Here is a 24,272-nt window from a genome sequence, read left to right on the forward strand (position 1 = left end):
AAGGGTTTGCTGCTCACGCTGGAGATCGCCCCTTTCCACCGACTTGACGTTTAACTTGACTGACTCATAACTGTCACACAGATGACACGAGAAGTTCAGTGAACCTCGGACTCTGCAAACTTGCAAGAAAGTACCCCTATTCGCTGGTTTGAGGGAAAGAAACAAACGGGAAATGTCTAAAGAAGAAATGGACTGTCACCGTCAGGATCCGAACCAGGGACCCTCACCTAAGGCCAGCGTTGCTACAACCACTGAGCTAATGTGTAGCCGTCATCCCAGCAGAGTCCATTCAAGATTATCTTCAGACATTGTAACGCACACTTCCTGTGAATCCACACAGGCGGGTGGGACGCAGCCCTCACTGTAACCCACACACTTCACGTACAAACTAGCACGCGGGGAGCCCCAAGTCATAACATATTCACTGGTTTGAGGAAAAGAAGCAAACGGGAAATGTCAAAGTGCCACTAGATGCTGAATACACAACCCTTCGGAGAATTCACCCCTCATCAGACGTGCTTGCGTTATTATCTCCGAAGGCGCTACCACTATGTCGTATTATCCTGTGTAAACTTAAAAAATTCGTGTAAACGTTCCCTTTGCAACATGGTCACCCATTGATGTTCTGCATAGTGTAGCAATGTAGACTTGCATGGGGTTACATGGCCACCGTTCCGTAACGCTACGTAGCTTTCACTTTAGAACTTCGCACTCAAGTACGTATTCTGATCTTTACTATCGATAAGTCGCGAAAAATGGTATAATTTATTTGGGCGTGGGAAGCGATGGTTCTCGGATAGCTTCTGTTTATATCTGCTGTAATTGCGCACTGAATGTTAGCATGCCTTTATTATTATTGTTGTGCTTTCTAATGCAGGAAGTGGTGCTAGTGGTGAAGGATCGCCTCCACAGACTGTAATCGGTTAGTGCGAGTGTGTCTGTGTGCCATCAGTTAGCCTATGAAAAAAGAAGAAGCTAAAATCAGAATTCGTATCACAGTACGAAGACGCAGGCTTACATTGGATTTCTCAACATGTCTCTTACACACTCTCTCTCTCTCTCTCTCTCTTTCTCTCTCTCTCCCTCTCTCTCTCTCTCTCTCTCTCTCTCTCTCTCTCTCTCTCTCTCTCTCTCTCTCTCTCTCTCTCTCTCTCTCTCTCTCTCTCTCTCTCTCTGTTGTTGTTGTTGTTGTTGTTGTTGTTGTTGTTGTTGTTGTTGTTGTTGTTGTTGTTGTTGTTGTTGTTGTTGTTGTTGTTGTTGTTGTTGTTGTTGTTGTTGTTGTTGTTGTTGTTGTTGTTGTTGTTGTTGTTGTTGTTGTTGTTGTTGTTGTTGTTGTTGTTGTTGTTGTTGTTGTTGTTGTTGTTGTTGTTGTTGTTGATGTTGATGTTGATGTTGTTGTTGTTGTTGTTGTTGTTGTTGTTGTTGTTGTTGTTGTTGTTGTTGTTGTTGTTGTTGTTGTTGTTGTTGTTGTTGTTGTTGTTGTTGTTGTTGTTGTTGTTGTTGTTGTTGTTGTTGTTGTTGTTGTTGTTGTTGTTGTTGTTGTTGTTGTTGTTGTTGTTGTTGTTGTTGTTGTTGTTGTTGTTGTTGTTGTTGTTGTTGTTGTTGTTGTTGTTGTTGTTGTTGTTGTTGTTGTTGTTGTTGTTGTTGTTGTTGTTGTTGTTGTTGTTGTTGTTGTTGTTGTTGTTGTTGTTGTTGTTGTTGTTGTTGTTGTTGTTGTTGTTGTTGTTGTTGGTTGTTGTTGTTGTTGTTGTTGTTGTTGTTGTTGTTGTTGTTGTTGTTGTTGTTGTTGTTGTTGTTGTTGTTGTTGTTGTTGTTGTTGTTGTTGTTGTTGTTGTTGTTGTTGTTGTTGTTGTTGTTGTTGTTGTTGTTGTTGTTGTTGTTGTTGTTGTTGTTGTTGTTGTTGTTGTTGCTGCTGCTGCTGTTGCTGTTGTTGTTGTTGTTGTTGTTGTTGTTGTTGTTGTTGTTGTTGTTGTTGTTGTTGTTGTTGTTGTTGTTATTGTTTTTGTTGTTGTTGTTGTTGTTGCTGATGTTGGCCATTTTGTGACAGCTTGTTCAATTCCCTTGTCCAGGTAGTAAAGCCGCCCCTCTCTCTCTATCTCTCTCTCTCTCTATTGTTGTTGCTGTTGTTGTTGATGCTGCTGTGTTGTTGGCGTTGCTGTTGTTGTGGTCTGTTGTTGCTGTTGCTGTCGTCGTTGTTGTTGCTGTTGTTGTTGCCGTTACTATTGTTGTTGGTCATTTTGTGAGAGCTTGGACAATTCACTTGTCAGGCAATAAATCAGTCTCTCTGGATCTCTCCTCTTTCTCTCTCTCTCTCTTCCCCTCTCTCTTCCTCTCTCTCTCTCTATCTCTCTCTCTCTATCTATCTCTCTCTCTCTCTCGATCTATCTATCTCTCCTCTCTCTTCATGCATGCGTCACACTCTCATGGAATATTCTCTTGTAAGATTGAATGCTTCACACTCTCATGTAATATTTCTCTTTTTCTTCGTCTTTTTGTGAGAGCTTCGACAATCCACTTGTCCAGGCAACAAGGCAGCAATGCCTGTTCATTCTGGCGAAGTAAAATAAAACATACGAAGCAACCAACCAACATGCGTCGTTTCCTGGTATTTACTATGACAACTGTTCACGTTTCTCCACCCGTGCACAGGTTGCGCTTACACGACGTCCAAAATGATGGGCAAGGGAAAGGTACCATGGTAATTGTGTAGCGTGCCACGAAAATCGTAATTGCACCCAGAAAAACAGGAAGGCTTGGTCGGAACCTCCAGAGAGGGTTATCAAAGATAAAAGTATAATCACTGAGCGTTTATGCTTGATATTTGATGCACATACTGTTTAACTGCTTTGTCTGCTGGAGCGCCAGTCAGTTTGTTGTAGTTAAGAACTCAGATCGCTGAGTGGTGGAGAACTCCGGGGATACCTAGAATCCGCCGAAGCAAACAACTTCTAGAATGCTTGGATGGCCTTTCTAGCATCGTGGTCAAGTAGTGAGTGTTGTCATTGTTGCGTGAGCGAGATGAAATCACTGTGCAGCCAGAGCTTGAAGTCCTGACCATTCTGTCAACGCAAAGAAAAACGGGAGTCGAGTCGATCTCTCCTTCACCACATGAGGTACATGTACAGCGAAGTCCCCCAAAACACACCAGAGCAGCATGTCCACCATCCATCAGGAGCCGTCTTCCCCACAACGAAGAAAAAACTTGGGGCGATCCACGACCCGCATGCACTCTGCGTGCGGAGGATATCACCAGAGAGTATTAGTAATGAAAAAGATAATTTACTACTCCATGATATGTGTGCGCATCGTAATCGCGCACGTAAACGTGTCGTGTGGGCGTGCTCGTACTTTTCTCGCTTGCCGTGCAAACTTTCTCGTGTGTTTTATCGTCGTGTGAGTGCCACCTTACTCAAATTTTCACTGCATTGGCGCAAATACGGGGAAGAAAAAGTGAAAATTAACGCATCCTTCCACGTGGGTCACTTCGGCTTGATGGCTTGCAACTCATGGAAAGTAAATCCTGGATCTAAAGACCACCGTGACTAGCGACCAGTCTGGTATTACAGACCACGTCCCCAGGCACGTATACGGTGTTGTATGCCATATTTATAGTGGAAATCAAAACAGGCAAAACGGCTAATAACATTGGATCCACTGCGAATAAAATTTTAAAGGATATTTTGGTAAAGTAGAGATAGGAAAAAAAAGAAAGAAAAGAAAACGGACGGTTGATTGTAACGAACAGATATCAATCCAGTGAGCTATGGAAAACCTACGTAGCTACAATAATAACAATATAATAATAATATAATTATACTGCAAGGCTTGAGATTAGAAATCGAACTACCTGTTTGAACATTTTGCCGCTGACGGCAATCTATTCCCCATACTGGCTTCTGCGTGTGTTAGGCGAAATGGTTCTGCGGTGCAAAACCTCTAACTAAGGACGACCTGCCACTAAAGACTTCTTTATCTGGCCACAAGGGGTAGTCGTAAGTCACAAGTTCTACTCTTCATGTAAATTCCATGACTTACCCTGAAGTAGTGCAGGCCTATCAACATATCGCCTGGATTGAGTTGTGTTTTGTATGAATGAATGTTGTGAACCTTGAACGCATTTTTGTTGTATTCATAGAGCCTGATGTGAACGAATGCGTGGAAGGAGCGCACAGCTGTTCCGACCTTGAAGCTTGTGATACCACCACCAGACCATTCACTTGTAAATGCAATCTAGAGAACGGTAAGACCATGTTGTGTGTAACTGTGTCGTTTAGTAAAATTAACGACGCACGGGGATGAGGTACGCCAATGTTATTGATACATTGGTTTGAGAGATCGACGAGAGCCGATGATTACCCGTGACGGAACTTGAAACGAAGTCCGCATACAACAAAAAAGCTACTGACCCTTTTAAGGCATACTCGCGTTAGTATGTAGAGGAGAGAAAGTCCCAGTTTCTTCATAAAGAATCACGGGTGCACATGTTCCACTTTATTTCTGCAGGAATCTGCAATTTGAACGTGTTCAACTCAACGATTATCAGCCACTGTGCTAGAAATGGTGAGCTGGTGAAAGTCGATTGCGTAGATGGCTTCATTCCTGACAGATCGCCGTACATCAAATGTTCAGCAAATGACGTCCTGTGCCGACGTGAGTACCCATCTGAGATCTACTCTTCTGTGTTGGGCTCGCTGCTGGCTGTAGTATGCTGTACTGTATTGATGGCGCTGCAAACGGAAGACATGATGCACTTATTGGGAAGTGTGAAATTGCTTTGAGGCCAATTTGGCCATTATCTATAATATCACGTGTCAAGTTTTTTTACCATTGAGTGATGAAGACTTCTTAAGTTGTTTGAGACTAGAACTGGGAGACTGAAAAGTTCAATAGGTGATGTTTTTTATGAATTGCTACTTTAGGAAAAAGGTTTCAGAGCAGGCTTGCTCTCTTCCCATTCACTGCGCAAACTCGAACTCATTTCTCAATTAATTATCACAACATTTCGGCAAAACTGGCCTCACCGTTATATGCAATGGAGTACAAGTTTGAAGCCTCGCCACTACTACTAAGTTAGTATTTTAGGTCAGTTTGAAATGCTTGAAGGAAGAGAAAAACCATGTACCCTGTGTCGCTCTCGAGCACAAGAATAACGCTCTAACGTTATTGTGGTGTTGGTGCATTATGTTGCCTCCAGCTGAATGTGATCCGGAATTTCCTCTGCGGGTGTATCTATCATCCAACGCAATGGTTGGTACTCTTCTAACCAAGCTCCCTCTGAATTTGTCCAGTGACATGGATGATATCAAAGACTTCAATCACACCAATCTCAGCTCAGGGTTGTCCACTAGGAAAGATGCAGGAGATGCGCTGGAACTAATTGTAATCAATACGTCTGAAGCCATACGGAGTTCAACGCATTTACACCAGTTGACCGTTAAGGCTCGCAAAAGCGACAGATACGACTGTTTGTATTACATCCTCATCCTGGTGCATAGTGCGCCTCGGATCGATAACGCACAACCTTTCCAAAATATTGCCTTGGAAGTGGAGCAGTATGGTGGTTACGTCAATGTCACACCATTCTCTGTGACCGTATTCGAGCCGGCAACTGATCTTTCAACTTTGACCATATGCAACGCCTCTGATCCCAATATGAAGGCAATGTTTGATATCGAAACTCTCGGCAACTGGGAATACATGCTCACTGCAAATCAGTCTGGCCTTTACGACTTGATGACTGAGAATCAGACAATAGCCTTGGGGATCTGTGCTGTAGATAATATCGTCAATGTGACGCAAAGTGACGAGAATAGTAACGGGACTAGCTATGTCGCGTGGCATGATGGCGCAACAAACCTCACAATCTCTATCGTTCTGATTAAGGTGACGTACACAGAACCCTTGGATAGCCCTGGGACAACACCTCAATCCACCAAAACATCGAATAGGCGCGTAACGACACAAAAACTGCCCATCACCTCTACCTGGCCCACAACAAAACACAATCCTCCAACAACTTCTATTCAGCGCGCCGCAACCAGTATACCACTTTCAATGTCCAGTAGGCTCGCAACGACCCACGCTCCAGCCACAACCTCTACTAAGTCGTTGACAACACATGCACCACCTACGACTTCTCCAGCAGCCACAACATACACAGTACAGAAAATGCTGCCGACGCCGGAAACAACACACGAGCCACCCACAACATCTATCAGATCCACAACCTCGCAGAATATACCTACACCTTTAACGAAACCCACAATACCACAGAACACGCCTATAGCTACAAGCAGGCTGACAACAGGCCAGAAGCCAACCACGACTGCTGCAAGGGCCACAACAGCGCAAACACTACCCGCAACTTCCACTATGCCCAGAACAACTACACCCAACATGCCCAGAACAACTACACCCAGTTCACCCACAACTTCTACAAAGCCCATCACGACACATATACCATCCACAGGGTCCATGTGGACTGCAACAGCACCCACCACGTTCAATTCGCCCCCAGTTACAACGAGACAAAGACCAGAAACAATGTCTACTAGGCGCGTAACAACACACAAGACTACCACAACGTTTACCATGCCTGGAACAACGCAAACGCCAACCTCAACTTTAGCAACTTCAGCCACAACACACAACGTACCCACGACTTCCGCTAGTCCCATTACAACACCCAATCCACCCACAACGTACATTCTGTCTACAACAACACCCACACCACCCACAACGTACATTTTACCGACAACAACACACATACCACCTTCAACCATGACAAGGCCAACAACAACACCCAATCCACCCACAACGAACATTCTGCCTACAACACCATACAAACCACCTTCAACCATGACCAGTCCAACAACAACACCCAATCCACCCACAGCGTACATTCTGCCTACAACAACACACATGCCACCTTCAACCATGACAAGTCCGACAACAACACCCAATCCACCCACAACGTACATTCTGTCTACAACAACACACATGCCACCTTCAACCATGACCAGTCCAACAACAACACCCAATCCACCCACAACGTACATTCTGCCTACAACAACACACAAACCGCCTTCAACCATGACCAGTCCAACAACAACACCCAATCCACCCACAACGTACATTCTGCCTACAACAACACACAAACCACCTTCAACCATGACCAGTCCAACAACAACACCCAATCCACCCACAACGAACATTCTGCCTACAACAACACACAAACCACCTTCAACCATGACCAGTCCAACAACAACACCCAATCCACCCACAACGTACATTCTGCCTACAACAACACACATGCCACCTTCAACCATGACAAGTCCAACAACAACACCCAATCCACCAACAACGTACAGTCTGCCTACAACAACATACATACCACCTTCAACCATGACAAGTCCAACAACAACAACACCCAATCCACCCACAACGTTCATTCCGCCTACAACAAAACACATACCACCTTCAACCATGACAAGTCCAACAACAACACCCAATCCACCCACAACGTACATTTCGCCTACAACAACACACATACCACCTACAACCATGACAAGTCCAACAACAACGCCCAATCCACCCACAACGTACATTCCGCCTACAACAACACACATACCACCTTCAACCATGACCAGTCCAACAACAACACCCAATCCCCCCACAACGTACAGTCTGCCTACAACAACATACATACCACCTTCAAGCATGACAAGTCCAACAACAACAACACCCAATCCACCCACAACGTACATTCCGCCTACAACAAAACACATACCACCTACAACCATGACAAGTCCACCAACAACACCCAATCCACCCACAACGTACATTCCGCCTACAACAAAACACATACCACCTACAACCATGACAAGTCCAACAACAACACCCAATCCACCCACAACGTACATTCCGCCTACAACAACACACATACCACCTTCAACCATGACAAGTCCAACAACAACACCCAATCCACCCACAACGTACATTCCGCCTACAACAACACACATACCACCTTCAACCATGACAAGTCCAACAACAACACCCAATCCACCCACAACGTACATTCCGCCTACAACAACACACATACCACCTACAACCATGACAAGTCCAACAACAACACCTAAACTACCCACAACGTTTGCTACATCCACAAAAGGACACGTGCCAATTACAACAAACCAACCACCAATTTCCTCCAGGCAAGCACCGTCTGCAAGGCCCACAACAATACATTTGCCACTCACAACTTCCGAAATGGCAGCAACGACACCCAAAGCAACCACAACCTCAGCTAGGCCCGAACCAACAAACACGCTACCAGCAACTCCTACCGCGCCCGAAACAACACAGCTGCCACCTACAACGTATGCTAGTACTGGTATACCTACAACACCACAAAAACCGGCCGAGGCGATTGCAACCGTTACCCTAACCGAACCGTTAACTGTTACACCAACCTTGACTTCCAGCATCAGTCGTCATCCTGGATCGCAGAGCACTGACGCATCGCCACACGCGAACGGTGAGATGTACTCAGGTGGTGAATTGTGCTTATTGTGCGTCGTGCCAAGGTAGAATTTGCGCTGAACGAGCACTTTGTGTAGGTACATAAAGACACACAATGGAGACATTGGGCAAATTACGTTGTGACTCCGAGTATTGATTATTGAGAGTATTGAGTATTGAGTTATTGAGCACTTTCGCAGAACCTAAGCATACTGCCTCTGGACCTTGTGTAGATAATTGTGTTCGCGAGAATGAATAGTGTACACACATATCAATTAGCTCGGCTTGGATTCACCGCAGCCACGTTACAATTCAAGTTATTATGACGATTTGGAAATTGTGGGCTCGACTGACATACGCCGTATTCCGCTGTATTTATTGTCGTATCATTGCAGTTCCACCGAAGGTTTACATCAGCCAGAGTATGACCGTCATGGAGGGTGATTCCGCAATAATACACTGCACCGTGAATACGACTCTTCCCTTCACTATACAATGGTTCAACCGACATGGCCACCCCATACGCCAAGGCATCAACTATAGAATCTATGGCAAGTTAAGCTGATTGTTAAATACCCCCTGAGGTGAAGAGAGCGCATGAACATTGCTCTTTTGGCATGGAAAGAATGTGTCAACACGTTTGGCGCACAGGAGTAACGATGATTCCGAGACCTTTGGTCGGATGAGTTAAATTTGCCCCGCCACCACTTCCATCCAATACCGGTATGCTTTAGCCCCCGCTGTGCAGCATCTGATGGTTCTGTGGTATTCAGTAAAAAAAAAACACAATACGGACCCGCAGCAAGTGTTCTGATTACTGCAATATGTTTCCAATGAATTGTTATGTTCATATTCATTATGGAATTCAATACACCACACCACCACATTGCGCTCTTGGCCCATCCAAACTCTACACTCACATCACCATCACCACAGCGAGGACAATTCCAGTATAAAGGTTGATATTGACAATGCCCCTCCAGACAGCTGTTTTGCTCCTCCTGAGCTCATCAGTGGAGGTATAATGTTAAATGAAATAATGATAGAATAGACTGATCTCGCTACTTCTTCTCATATTCATTATATTCATTTTTGTCTCCAGATAAAACTCAAACGCTGAAGATTATTTCAGTGCGGCATGACGTACACAATGGACACATCAAGTGTGTTGCAAGCGGTGAAAAATATCCGGCCAGCAATGCATCTACAACATTAGCAGTTCTAGGTAAGCAGGTAACTGTTGCGTTGATGTCTGAGAAATCTGGCAATTATTGCTTGTACCAAGGTAAGTCTTGACCAGTTAGCAGAAAGAAGTAAAGCCTTCCAACATAAATTTCCTTCAGCCGGCAGCCAAACAAGACAAACCGTCAGTAGTTTCCGTAACACACAGTATCCCTTTCAGAACACGACCTAGGACCTGGGAGTGTTAATAGGGTAATCATTGCACGGTTTAGTTATTGAGAAGACTTTTGCCATCGTTTGCAGAATCTAATTGTACATCTATTTCACACATTAGTATTAGCATCAGTTGATATAAGTATTGTTGTTTAGAAACATAAAGCAGCTTATGCTATTAGAGAATGTTCACTGGTGTCAGGTAAACACAAATTCTGTGTGTGAGAAATTCAGGTTACGAAACGCTTAGAAGCGAGAAGGGGAAGAATGCCTCACTAGTACCCGACAGGATGTGAAATTGTTACCTTTAATTGAATCCGGATACGTTTAAATGTTACAGGGACCCCATTAACCGTTGCTGTTGATGTGCTCTCAACTGAAGAGATCTGTACTGATAATTATCATAATACTACTCTGGTTCCCTGCAGTGAAACCTTTCATTTCGCCCAAGCCTCCAGCAAAACGAAGCGCTTTCGAAGGCACTAAGGTGGAAATCGGATGCTCCTATGGCGGATGGCCCAAGCCCAACGTTACCTGGCATCGCATTAAAAATGGAAGCAAGCTTGCAAGTTATCCAGGCTATTGCAAGCCGTTTTGGACCAAATCTGCAGCTAACAATGTGTTTCTCTTGGTGATAAATGATCTCCAGACCTGCAATGGGGGAGTCTATCGTTGTTCAGTGGCGACCGGAAACCAATCCGTTGCCTCTGATGTGAACCTTACAGTATTTGGTAAGTCCACCCACTGTCATTAAAAAAATATTTTTATTTTTACAAAGACCACTTAAATGCCAAACATGAGATGCAGCTAGTGGAAGCATGCACAACCTGAATCGTGGCAGTGGTGGTGAGGTTTAGGGAGCTAAGCCGACCTAGGGTATCGACTTCATGGCCACCTAGACGCACCAAATTGCCCTGGGTCATAAAGGTTGGCATGCAAAAATTGCACTCGTCCTCATTTCAATGATTGTTGACAATTCCAGGCCACAGTCACTGGCATTCTGTTTTGCTTTATTCCAATGATAATGTAGGTGGCAAGCAATGTGCAATTGTTTGTTCAATTCCTACGCTTACACCAAGGAGTCGTTGTGCTGGACAGGTTGATGAAACAAATGATATTGTTGCTCCATCGGTGGCCGAGGATGCTAATCAATCGTCCTGGATGAAATTAATCCAGGTAGTGGGCACTATCGATGTGCCAACACGCATTCGAAGAAAAAGAATGCCACCTGCATCACCATGATCCGCAAGCAGTGATGTGGTCATATTAGAGACCCTCATCTACACATAGAAATCTGGATCCAAACCACGTGACGCCAGAGACTCTAAACCAGGCCCAATCATGCAGTCGACGTGATTACTCTATGGTTCACGTATAAGTCTCACGTTTTTAGCATAACCTCACTAATATCCACTGAAATTTTACACCTGTACTGTTGTTACTCAACACAACGTGCATTGGCTGTATTTTCTATGTGCTGCGTTTCCTGTATCCAAACAGAGCCTTCTAACTTCGAATTGTCTGTGACCTTCAGCCAAACTAACATCAGTGCTGATAATTCGTTGGCCAACGAAGTGAAGAGAACAGTACGTAATGTGCGCTTATCATGCCTACGATTTAAAAAGAGGAAAAATTCTCATACTCTAGAGACTTGGAAATATCTGCACGAGAAATGTTGATGACAACTCTCTTGCAACTCGCCTTCACTCGATGCAAAATGATTTAGTCTCTCTTTGAGGAGTGCGGGAGAAGACGATTACAATACACAAGCGATGTATGGCTAATAGTGTGCCTTTCGAATTGTTCAATAGATTAGCTTGTCGTGTGTCAAATGCGACAGCTTGATGCAATGGCTCTACCACGATTGTGACACAATAATTATGGCTCAGGCGCTGACATGTGAATGAATGTACGCGTATGTGTCATGCCTGATTGTACACTTGCACAGGTGTATACGTGGCTTCAAGGCAGTCGCCCGAACATCACGAATATCACACTTGGGTACGTTATAAGTGTTACTTTGGATAGATGATATCCCGAAATAGAAACACACTTGTACAGGCAGATACTTCCTATGTCAATATTTGTTGCACCACTGCTTGTCGAATCAAATGTATGTGGATTTGGGGAAAAAAGAAGCAAAAAGATGTGCTAGATGCAGCATGGTCGAATCAAGCAAGACGTTATCGATCTACACAGCTTTGTTGGAGATGTAGTGATGGAACGGATACTGGGCATGATTGTGCCAGTTGACCAAAACACGAGAGTAGTACACCATCTTGCAAGAGAAGACATGATAATGAAGCATGATTATGTTCAGTTTCCTTCCTCGTTCCCTTTTCTCTACCTCTCTCACAAATGTACTCACCCAAACTCTCAACATTAATCCCTTATCTTCCCCTCTCTCTATCTGTTGATCTTCCTGGACAAACGTCCTGTTGAGGGTTCCTTTCACCATTGTATTACCTTCATTGAGGTACGTGATAATGAGGTGCACCAACGCAAACTATATTTGTTGTCAGGGTCTGTTTCACCTCTGCTCTTTTCCAGAGAACTGCCACAAAATATCGGGTATTCAGCTACTGTTCGGTTTTCGGTGTCCACAGTATTCAACGACTCTTTGGCCCGCGGAAACGTCTCACTTTCCGAAGGATTTCGTGCCTACATATTTGCACAAATAAAAAGAAACAAGGACCCAGAACTTTTGCAGCCTGTGCAAGACTCACTTTATGTGATCAGTTTTGGTAGGTATGGTGTGGTGTACTCTCTGAATGCATACATGCTCTGGTTCTAGCAGCATGGGCACCGTGACATGGTAGTATTAGCAGGTTGGACCATGCTACTTTGATTCATTGCCATTATCTGATGATGGCCAAGTGCCGATGCCTTGTGAAATACTGGAACTTGTTCGGATCTGCAGCGATATGGGAGAGGTGGTGGGGGGAGGGGGGGGGGGGGATCCACTGTTACGTTGTGCATCATATATGTACAGATACGTTGCTGAATGTAAACGGTACTAGTAGGGATATATTCAGATGGGACATGGAGTCCATTTCGGTGCAGGATTGGCGTGGCACCAGTCTCGCAAAGCCTTGTCGCCTCCCCAGATCTGCTAATGCATGTGGGAGCGCAGCTTGGTAGAGGTGCGTATGTGCGTTGGGGGGGGGGGGGGTAATGTAGATTGAGTATGGCGGAACATTGCTCTGTCAACCCAATTACTACAATCTTCTATCTATCTCTCCATGTACGTGGGGGGGGGAGGGGGGCGGCAGCGGTTGGGTGTGTTTGGGGGGGGGGGGGGTGTTGTGGTGGAGGCGGGGGTAGTGGTGGTTATTGAGCGATAATTCGGGTGCGGTGCCCATAGACTACTCCTTCTAAACCTATCTCTTTTCTACGACATGAGCTCGAATGGTCAGGTGACCTGTTCATCTGTCCATGTGGTGCTAAATAGATGTCTGCCCAAATGAAACCTTAGTGTCGAATACAGGCAGTGGCAGTTTCCTATGGCCAGAGACAACGGGAGCTAACACCGTCACACTGGAGTGCCCTGTTGGTTTACATGGTGTAGGCAAGGCAATTGCCACGAGAACTTGCTTGGCTCCTTCGAAGAAAGGCGAGAAGGCTGAATGGGAGGAAGCGAACATAACTGCCTGCCCTTCTCAAACTACCAAACTGCTTCAAGAACTTTCGCAGGTAGGCATGCGTATTGTTCAAGTTTCTGACCATTTTGGTTAACTTTATCCTGAATGAATTCTAGATATCATTTTCGCGCCGCACACTGGATAAAATGTACTATGTTAAAAGGCAGGTTTGCTACGCACCCTCCGTCTGTGTGAAATCCTCAAGAAATGTTTATTCATATTTTTTTTTCGAAGGTAGTGAACTGCCTGAAAAAGAATAAGAAATGCCAGACGCAACAGGACTCGATCCCGGCAGTTTGCTTGTCATGAGCAATACCCTGACCATCTGCGCTATGGGACCAGGCCGAACCTAGAAAGCACTGACATTTTTTCATTTTCATATTCTCTTTATTCTCTAAATTCAAACTTGTAAATTTCACTGCTGTTGTTCTTTGTGTTATTTCTCTAACTTAGGTTTTCTATAATCGTTCAAATTTTTTCAGCGTCCTTAGTACAACGACGATTCCTGATGAGTGTTGTACGAAAACTTGTTTGAAACTTTCTAAAAATTCGTACATTTACTTAGATTCGGTGAATGTACGAACAATCCAAAACTCTACAGCCTCATTTACTCCGGTGTGTCATGATTTCGCTCAACCTTGTGAGACAGAATGAATTCATGTTGGATTTAATGTTAACCCGTTGAAGCCCAAGGACGAGTATACTCGTCCCTGGCGATTTCCCAAGGACGAATAATTTATACTCATCCAAATCGGTACTGCCGTTGCCTTAGTGGCCGCGTATTCATACATGTATGTCCAATTGTTTCTTCAACACAGGAGATCAATATCACCGAACCAGACGTGCTTGTCACGACATCGACTGAGCTAGCTAACTTGACAGCAAGGGATGAGTTCTCATCAAAGGATGACGTCGGATTCGCGGCAACGATCCTGTTGGGGCTCAGCGATGCAGCCGATGGCGAAACACTGAATTTAAGCAGACAAGACAAGGAAAACGTAATGACTGTTCCTACTATACAGGGATTTCACCTATCAGAAGGCAAAGCATCTAGGCATCTTGCAATGGAAACTAGGTGTACATGTATTTGAAATCTATGTTGAACGGGGCATGATAGGTTTGTATTTCGGCACGTTTTACCCATGATTGCGTCACTAACAGAATTCAGATGCCGTCGGGGTCTTCTCTTCTTCTTGTTTTCGAGTTTCAATGCTGTAAAATTCATTTTTCACGGTTTGCGTGAGACTCGGCTGGAAACCGAGTTTTCCGATCCGTAGGAACGCCACCATCCTTTAAGGATCAAGGCGCAGATGCAGCTCCTATAGCGGTGGGAGGTGAGTAGATCAGCTCACCAGCAAGTGGTCAAAGACCGAAAATCCGATTCACTGCATCCATGTTCATTTTTTTTAATGCTGTGAGTGCGTAACAATTCTACTTTTTTGCTGCAGGTTGCAAGTACGGTACTAGTGACCGTTGATAACATTCTTAACGTTCCAGCTGACGTCATACAGTCCGAACCTGCAGCAGAGTAAGCACAGTAAAACCTGGTGTAAGCGACCTCTCGTTATAGCGACCACCTGCTCTTAACGACCGTTTGTCCATGCACGAACAGGTCTACACAGACACAGTGGGACCTGGTTCTAAAGAACACCTGATTTTAACGATCGCCTTTCCTTCCTCCGTTGAGTGGCCGCTTAAACAAGGTTTTACTGTAACTAGTAGCGGAACCTAACCAACCAAAAGAGATAAACTGCAGGTTGTCTATTGTGCATGTACTGGTCCCGCTGAGCTAGAAGAAATCCGAATTCATGTGAACAATTGACGCGTTGCACTTGCACGGGCCTTGCGCTTTGCACATCAAGATGACAGACTGTTTTTTGGTGAACATCGCAAATGTACTTCATATTCTCAATGAATGATATCTCGAAATTCAATAATGGCACCTGTTCCGAATGAACTCCGAAGAACATGTTCATGCGACGCTGTCTGAACGTGGTTTCATTGTGTTTATTCATGCTGCATACGACGCTGTCTGAACGTGGCTTCATTTTGTGTTCATGCATTGTAAGATGCTGGCTGAACGTGGTTTCATTGTTGTTGACTGAACCAGGATTATACAATCAGTGGAGAAACTGGTCAAAATACTGGATGTACAGGAAGATAAGCCATTTCTGCTAGATGAGGAGAACATCGGACTTGCCGTCAGCTGTCCAAGCAACCTTGCAGCGACACAGGGATTTCAAATGGATGGGTCGCTCCCATCTAGCAACTTCTCCGTCGGAGATCTTGATGTATTAGCGAAAGGCAAGTACTGCCAAGCAGGGAAAATAAATAAACCAACAAGGGATGACTGATCAAGAGGATGGCACAAAACTGGCAAGGAGTACTGAGACATTCTGCGACCTGACACCTAGCTCGAACACTTCTCCAAGGCGCAAAACAACAACCTTCCAACTTGGAACGCTCAGGTTCTGAATGGTTCAAGAGGAGAAGGACCTTGTTGCGCTTTCCTTTCACTCTTGGACCTTTCCGAACCTGTGCATTCCAAGTTGGAAGGTTGTTGGTTTTCGCCTTTGAGTAGTGTTGGAGCTAGGTGTCAGGTCGCCGAATGTGTCAGTACTCCTTGTCAATTTTGTGCCATCTTGTCCCACTCGCTGACTGTATAAGATCTGGTTACATTGGTGGACAGTTAGTCATAACTCGTAACATGTTGTCCTTCTCCTTTTTCACCATCCATTCGTATTCATATTTCTCCAGAGAGCCAAGGAGCTTTGGCGTTTGACATCCCACCCGCAGCCTTGGAGAAAGCTAAGGAGACCCTACCTAACACAAGTTCAGGATGTGCTAACCCAAAAGCCCAATTCATCCTGTATCGCACAGACAGTCTCTTCCAGGACAAAAGCCTGTCCAGTTCCACGCAGGTATTCTCCTCGGTCATTTCAGCACAAGCAGGGGAATCCAGTTTGAGCAATTTAAGCGACCCGGTCGTGATCGCGTTCAATGTTTCCACGTACAACAACGTAAGCTAACCTTGTTTTAGTTTGGTCTTCCGCGGTGACCATGCTCTGGGAAAATTGCATCTCATTCCTCTCACACACACATGCTCACAGTTAATTCTGCCGTCGTGAGTCCCATTCGGGGCGGATACGAGAATAATAATAATAATAATAATAATTCCTGTGCAAGGTGTTGATACACATAATAATACATGTACCATCGTTTACCCTATCAATCTGGCTGCACTGTAACTACCCAGGTAGGCGCATCGTGCTTTTCTAAGGTTATAATGATATTGACCAAGGTCGAGCGTGTTGGGATGCTAACTGGATGATGTGACAATTTTTGTGCGATCCTCACAAATTGAGAATATGTATTTCTAACCAAGGACTTATTTATAGCTCTGGTGTCTAGTGTAGGGAGAATGGACCGAGTTATTTGTTGTGAGTCTGCGTTTCACGCAAAAGGGCAAACCGTATGTATTATGTATATTTTTTATTTGAATCCGCAAGTACACACGGGCTAAAAGCCGAATTTCATGGGAGCGAATAGCTTGTACCAATCCGTTAAAATTTAGGTTTAGTGCGCGAAACCGGGGAATCAATTTGGTCAACATCTTTTGACACTGATTTTGTGTGTAATAGACTGACTTACCCCAGCCAATCCCGCCTGGCACGGACAGCAGTGGAGTACGGTTTAAATGTGTCTACTGGGATCGATCAACAAGTAAGCGCGTACGGTAAAACCTGGTTTAAGCGACCACCCCACGATGCAAGGAAAAGATGTCGTTAAAGCCAGGTGGTCTTTAGAACCAGGGTCCACAGTGTCTGTGTAGAACGGTCCGTGCATGGAAAACGGTCGTTAAGAGCAGGTGGTCCCTAAAACGAGAGGTCGCTTACTCCGGGTTTTTACTGTATTATCTTTTATTATTATTATTATAATGCATTCCCGCGGCGGCGTCAACAGTGCAAGTGCAAGCCACCCATGCACAAACACAGTCCACGCGTTCGCTTATGCTGGACATGGTAAGAGAAGCAGTTGATATATAATAGGAGACATAAAGAAAACAAGCACAAACGTAGCAGTGAATCATTCGTATATAGAATGTTTAAAGTATATGGAGCGATATTTCCGTGATACTGTATGCCCACTTGTATTCATTTTGTATTTGTAGTGTATTATTTTATTTGAGCATTCCCAAGAAAACCCTAACTGTGTCAATAGAACGTTTCGACACTCAAATGAATCAAATTGTATAAGATCAGTGCTCCGGCAAAGTGTTACAGTCACATTCATTGGACACTAGTGCACATAGTTGTAGATATCATGAAAACAGCAGTACATCCTGCATTGTGTGACCCACATATGAGGCCAGAAAAGTCGAAGAACAGGGAAAGATAAATTCAGCCAGGTTTTGCAAAATTAGGACAGGTATGCCATGGCAAAATGTATGGAAGAGCAGGTCCGAAAACCCAGATTTGTGAGATTTAAAGTGGGTTCTGATCCTCCATTCGGCCCAAATAGGACTTTCAAAAGCCAGAAGGACTGTTTCCGATGAACGGACTGTAGTGATTCGCATCGGAGTACATGTACGTGCACACCTTTCCCAAGCCATTCTCTAGACAGGTATGACCTACCGCTGATTTCTAAATTGCTTATCCCAGCATCAGAATTCAGTTTTCCTCCGTAAGCAATTTTGTGTACGCGCAACAACCCAGCGACAGTGATGCTATGATGCGAAATTTGGAATCATGAATCGTCTTTGTTGAGGTGGTATAAAGCGCCCAAAAAAATGCAGTCAGAATGTGCATACAGGCGTTTGTGTGGTTATTGTTCAGCCTTCGGCAGGTGGAGTACGGAGGGATGTAATTTGACGCGCAGTGAAGGCCGAGCTGTCTGCCAGTGCAATCATTTGACAAGTTTCGCGCTCTTAGTGGTGAGTACAAAACCAATAATTGGCCTTCCTCCCGCCCCCCCCCCCCCCCCCAAACACACAGCCCCAAAGTTCACATACTGTGTAATTACATGCTTTCTGTGAACAGCGGTCTCTAGCGCCACATGAACATGAAATCAAGCCTATACAGTACATGTAATTCACGGCCGGCATCAATGAGACCTGCACATCTGTGAGAATTGGTGGAAGGTAATGCTTGTCCTCCGTCAACCCCGCATGCTCTCATCATCCGCCCTTTATAAAATCGCTCACACAACCACGTTATCACATGAACGCAGTGCACACCTGACTTCTCTTGTCCATTCTATTAAGCTTGAGTTGTGCCCACCTCATCTCACGTGTTTTAATTGGTTCTCTTCTCTAAGAACTAGAAACTCGCTCTTACTCCCTAAGTGTAACTCATCCACTCTTTTGCGCTCCCCTCTCTTTATTGCTTATTCTGTTTGGCTCACTCTACCCAGAGAAGTTAAGGACCTGACCTCACTCCGCCTGTTTAAGATCCGTCCCACCCCTTATTTACTACGACATGCATAGCTCATTATCCACATGTCCTTTGCGTCTCTGTGTTTTTCACTGTTTTTATTTGACATTATCTTTCATTACGGAGTTGTTGTTGCTGTTCGTTTTGCTACTCTTTCTTTTTCCCTCCCCTTATTTCTATTTATCGCCGTGGTTGGCAATCACCCACTCTCGTAACATTTGCCGGTGTTTCCGCCGAGTCTTGAGATGTTGCAATAAATAATAACTAATAATAATAGAAATGGACCGGCTGCAGGTCGCACATACAGACACTAGGACACACACACACGCACGCACACACACTCATACACACCCGCCAACACACACGCATGCATTCACATGCACACACACACACACACACGCACATAAACCATCCTAAATATATACTGTCTGCACAGCAATCTCTGTGTTATTTTTTTTATCACAAATTTGACTCTTGCTGCAACTTCATATATTATATTGTTAACTGAAAAATGCAGGTGTGCCCAAAATTCGTTCTAAAAAGCACCTTGTAAGATAAAAGAATAATTATTTCATTGCTTGGGCATGCACTTGACGCCTTCATGTTCCTTACACCTTCTGAATTTGTGGCAGCCATGAGCTGATCTCTTTTACAGTGCACCTTTATGACCGTGTGCCTGTTATTGCGTCGTTGTGACTCCTTCCAGTCCCGCACCAGTTCAGTGGCTCAACCATCGGGCCCCAAAAGCGCCGCGCAAGTTGGGATCTCCGTTGTTTCCTATATTGGCTGTGCGTTATCTATGTGTGGCTTGCTGGCCACGATCATCATCATCTCCGTTCTAAAGTAAGTGAGCGGGATTTGCACGTTACGTATCGGGCAGTATTGAGGGGATCGAAATAATGTACCCGTCCTTTTTAAAGAACTCAGAAGTTGCCTATGGGCGGCATTAGTGTCTTCTACTTCGAAAGTACATCTTTCCACAAGACGTCCTCCTATTACTTAAGTTTTAACATTTTGCAGATCAGATAATTCTGCATGCCCTTTGACTCGAGTGACAGGCGAATCGCCGCAGGTCTATGACATCTCTATTCTTTACTGCTTCTGTGTGCAGAAAACAGCGCTCCCACAGTCACCAGAAGTTGATGATCGGTCTTTGCACCACCCTATTCTTAGTTCTGCTCCTGTTCGTATCGGCGGTGGAGCCGGCTGCCTGGAATCGAGGACTGTGTCAGACGATAGCCTTCCTCATGCACTATCTGTTGCTGATGGCGTTCATGTGGATGTCAGCCGATGCCACTCTTCTCTACACTCAGCTGGTGACGGTCTTTGGGGGACTGTCCATCGGCAACCTGCTAAATTATATGTTGCTCCTGATATTCGGTAACTACCAAAATGATCGTATCTTTTAATTTATTTAATTTTTTTTATTCTTATTTTACTAGGGAATTCCCAACAGGCGTCATCGCCTTCTCACAGGGAACCCTAAGAACGTCTTGATGGATTAGCGAAATACAGCAGGTGAATTAGAACGGCGGTAACTAAGCAGGTGGCAGTGCATTCCACTGGTCAGCGCCTACGTAAGAAATTGCACTGAAACCATAGCGTGTGCTAGCAGGGGTAAACAAGTGCGGCAGACACCTGACCACGGGTAATGGCAGCAGTGTGAGCACCGTGAGCATGAAGAGTAAAGGGGTCTTGTAGGAGAGAGCAAGCAAGGCCATTCAGGCAGCGATACACAAATACATAGGTCTTGAAATTGAGGCGTTCTTAATGGCATCGGTAACTAGTTATTTCAATGCTCTGATGGATTTGATAGGGAAAGGATCTGTGGAGATCACTGACTTCCACCTCCGGCTTCATGTAGACACGGTGAAAAACGTGTCCGCTCACTCCATCATCAATCACATTTTCTGCAGACTGCTTGAGTCGTGTGCCAAGAATGTGTTATGTGGCAAAGATGCCGAATGTCACGGCTGGATTCCGCAATGGGTTGAAATGCTTACACAGAAAATAGTAGTCTCCACCGCAGTTACATTTTTGCATATATACATACTGGTACGGAGCTCTGTTCATTTGTGCTGTGCTTTGTTTTGCCGCAGGTCTACCTCTCCTGATAGTGGTTGTCACTGCTGCGTCCACTCAGATGGAAGCTTACGGAAATGAACATCAGTAAGATGTTTCCCTTCGCGAATTTTCATGCTTTCGCCTTATTGTACTTCGAAGTACTAGAATTCTTTTGTGCCAAGATGATCAACTCTGATGCATTTCCGATTGCACAGTGATAATAATCGGGATAGACAACAAACATCCATGAAGGTGCGTTCCAAAGTAACAGCGAATCGCTATCGAACGCTGGACAATAATGCCGTATACCCATTTCCATAGCAAGCTTCGAAATATGCACTTCGATGTTATCACTTATCAGATTTTAACGAGTGTTATATTGGGCCTTTGGCCATGCAATCCTTTTTCTGTTTTAACTTTGCAGCTGCTGGATTGCTGACAATGCGGTCTTCTATGCTGCATTCTTTGCACCCATGTGCATCACACTTCTCTACAACATGATCATCTTGATCACGGTCATCAGATCATTGCATCACCGGTCCAAGAACGTCAAGACGGCGAGCCGGAAGAAGGATACCTCGGGGAAGGTCTATTTGCTGCGCATCAGCGTATCGTTGTCGCTGATGCTGGGATTGACCTGGCTGTTCGGCATGTTGACTGTGCTCACTGATCACATCGCCGTCCAGTACATATTCGCGCTGTTCAACACTCTCCAGGGTCTGTTCATATTTTTACACACAATACAGTCCAAGGATGTGCGCAAGGAGTGGACGGAGAGCTTCAGCAGCAGCTCCAGGCGTAGATCCACTCGGGATACCTTCGCGTCTGGTTCTTATCCACTGGTCACAATACGGCGATTGGTGGACATGGGCGACAGCAGGATTGGCAAGTTCCGCAACTCCTTCCGCAGCAGCCTCTCGAAGCGCGACTCCCAACGTCCGAAAACCAGCACAGCGGAAGCACAAACGACATCTGCTGCCACAACGCAAGACATCACCAGTAGCCGCTCAACAGACAGGCCTGTAGCCACAGACAGCAGCAGTACAGTGTACGCTTCCATAGCCCCAGCACGTAGCAGAGCCTCAACCTATACAGAACCAACATCCCAGACCACCTGCTCCCCAGGTGACACCGTTATAGTTGGTGCTCTACCACCAGAGAACACTCCAATCTCAAGTGACGATCATCAGATCATCTACACGCTCTTATCGTTTGATGACGTTCCCGTTAAGGGCAAGGTGACAGTGTTCGAGGAGAACCAACCTGTTGCTGCTGTCGAGGTACATGAGACTACGTGGAACCAAGGTACTGCCCAGGGTGTGGAGGAGACCATCGCGGAGTCCATTCCCGCCAAGAGGGAATGGATTTCGTCCAGCGTGTGATCTCCCTCTATCTGCCTCTCACGTGGATGTTTCTTTTCCTGTTATTTGTGCAATCCATTGGTCTACGATACACCCGTCTTTCCAAGAAAGATCTGCACTTTACTGTAGCGGGCATAGTGTGCACATAAGAATAATCGGACTGCGCTTTACTGCCAATACTGTTGCATTACCTTGATCTAGGTATTCTTAGAATGTCTCGCTCTAGGACACTGGCGTTTTACTCAGTAAGTCTTCATTCCCGGCCCTGATGCACAGTCCTAGGCACAGAGCATAATCATAGCATAATTACGATATCAGGTGTGCAGGACATTATAGCGTAACTTGTAGTTCCTTGGTCCTTTTTCTTCTATAAATTGCGATATCGATGATGATATTCTAAGCGATGATCAACAGCTTTCAATTGTCAATTTTTCGTCAGACTGTTTCCCATATTTCCCATTTCAACACCCTCAAATGAGGAATATGGCCTAGTACCTTTACGAATTCAGATATTGCCACTTGCGTACTTTAAGCGCTTCAATTCATTGAATTCATTGAATCCCAACGGTTACACGTCTCAAAAAGTAAGCTACACGTGTCACTGAACTAGCAGAGAACAATGAGTAACTAGCCTAGTTCGCAAATCTGACTTACTGCAAGCTCTCCAATCATGAACTTCTCAATTTCCCAATTCTGCGAACACCAACATACATGTATACTCACCCTAAAGGACATCTGAATATGCACAGCTCGTCTCCGCTTTCCCACGATTTGTACTAACTCTCCTTGTATATCCTGGAATTTGGATGTCTCCTTTGGTTTATGCCGTTGAGGCCAACCAGAATGGTGTCGTGAAGTTGATTGGTGGTACATGTATGCAGGGGTATGCAGGAAGCCGTGCTACGATCATTGGGTCAGGCAAACTCACACAGAAACACACACACACATTGTATTTTGTTCTACTTGCTGCCAGACAAAGGTCCGTTACGGACGTTACCGGGAACAGAAGAGAGAGATTTGGAAGGAATCTCCGAAAGATGAATCCATAGCACAACCATTGAAATGAGCCCCCGTGATTCGTACATATTATTTTAGAGTTTGATGGTTGACTCCATTTACACCCACCCACACCATACACATAGACGCACAACAACGTACCCAGACTGGATATACATGTACACAGACCATAGCACACACACACACGTCTACACACACATGTGATAACAGACGCCCAATTTTGAAAAAAAATGCACAAAGTGATCACAGATTTTATGTGGTATAGATGCTGGCATAACGGTTTCTGCCTAGGTACGCGTCTATAGTTTTGAAATGGACTGTAGAGCCACTGCCACAGGGGCACGGGGGGGGGTTGGGGGGGGGGCGGAGAGGCATCAGAGAGGAAGAAGGAGCACGCAGCCTGATGACGCCGGGGATGGTGGACACACACACACACACACACACACACACGCAGGCTTTAGAACGCTCGGATTGGAGTGAGATAGAGAGAAAGAGAGAGAGAGAGAGATTACTACGTCATCATCTCCGCTCTGTGTTCCATTGTGCGTGAGAGTCTACATGTTGCTTCCAGGAACACGTCCTGACTGAAGGCGTTGCAACCGGAATGATATCGGAACACGGGAAGAGTTTCCGACCAGTATCTGCAGAAAATGTGCACCAAAGCCATGAGAGAATGTCATCAAGTGACGGATTTGAGCCATCTCATCGAGAGGCAAGTGACACTTTCCTTTAGTATGTACGTGCGGGGTCTGCGGGGTCTATGATCAAAAGGTGGAGCTGTGGCAAGTGAAATGGTAACTCCGGACTGATCTTTTCTTGCAATGTGGATGGCCATACACCTG

General features: G+C 45.1%; 2 protein-coding genes across 2 annotated transcripts in view; both read left to right on the forward strand.

Annotated features, from left to right (window-relative positions):
* LOC135829225 (mucin-3A-like) overlaps positions 1-15,910 on the forward strand; it is a 38,243-nt gene extending 22,333 nt beyond the window's left edge. Inside the window, exons 8-21 of the mRNA XM_065341630.1 lie at positions 878-922; positions 4,136-4,240; positions 4,504-4,650; positions 5,195-8,536; positions 8,916-9,071; positions 9,623-9,745; positions 10,344-10,646; positions 11,416-11,501; positions 11,864-11,916; positions 12,466-12,659; positions 13,367-13,608; positions 14,375-14,554; positions 15,005-15,084; positions 15,667-15,910. Of these exons, the coding sequence (XP_065197702.1) occupies positions 878-922; positions 4,136-4,240; positions 4,504-4,650; positions 5,195-8,536; positions 8,916-9,071; positions 9,623-9,745; positions 10,344-10,646; positions 11,416-11,501; positions 11,864-11,916; positions 12,466-12,659; positions 13,367-13,608; positions 14,375-14,554; positions 15,005-15,084; positions 15,667-15,910 (5,300 nt within the window). The remainder of the gene's footprint in view (positions 1-877; positions 923-4,135; positions 4,241-4,503; positions 4,651-5,194; positions 8,537-8,915; positions 9,072-9,622; positions 9,746-10,343; positions 10,647-11,415; positions 11,502-11,863; positions 11,917-12,465; positions 12,660-13,366; positions 13,609-14,374; positions 14,555-15,004; positions 15,085-15,666) is intronic.
* Positions 15,911-16,281: 371 nt separating this feature from the next.
* Positions 16,282-23,257, forward strand: LOC135829048 (adhesion G-protein coupled receptor D1-like). The gene is made up of 7 exons (XM_065341454.1): positions 16,282-16,576; positions 17,198-17,279; positions 18,392-18,489; positions 19,695-19,831; positions 20,100-20,368; positions 21,088-21,157; positions 21,477-23,257. The coding sequence occupies exons 4-7, from the start codon at positions 19,788-19,790 to the stop codon at positions 22,432-22,434; spliced, it is 1,341 nt and encodes a 446-aa protein (XP_065197526.1). The 5' UTR covers positions 16,282-16,576; positions 17,198-17,279; positions 18,392-18,489; positions 19,695-19,787; the 3' UTR covers positions 22,435-23,257.
* Positions 23,258-24,272: the final 1,015 nt, after the last annotated feature.

Source organism: Sycon ciliatum, chromosome 13 (genome assembly GCF_964019385.1).
Source record: "Sycon ciliatum chromosome 13, ocSycCili1.1, whole genome shotgun sequence".
In the NCBI taxonomy this organism is placed as follows: Eukaryota; Metazoa; Porifera; class Calcarea; order Leucosolenida; family Sycettidae; genus Sycon; species Sycon ciliatum.

What these genes read in the sequence shown, in the direction of transcription:
- LOC135829048 (XM_065341454.1), top strand. Translation starts at nt 19,788, where the DNA reads ATGTGTGGCTTGCTGGCCACGATCATCATCATCTCCGTTCTAAA. An exon ending in ATCATCATCTCCGTTCTAAA is followed by an intron (nt 19,832 to 20,099) that starts GTAAGTGAGCGG and finishes TTCTGTGTGCAG; the next exon opens with AAAACAGCGCTCCCACAGTC. An exon ending in GCTTACGGAAATGAACATCA is followed by an intron (nt 21,158 to 21,476) that starts GTAAGATGTTTC and finishes TTAACTTTGCAG; the next exon opens with CTGCTGGATTGCTGACAATG.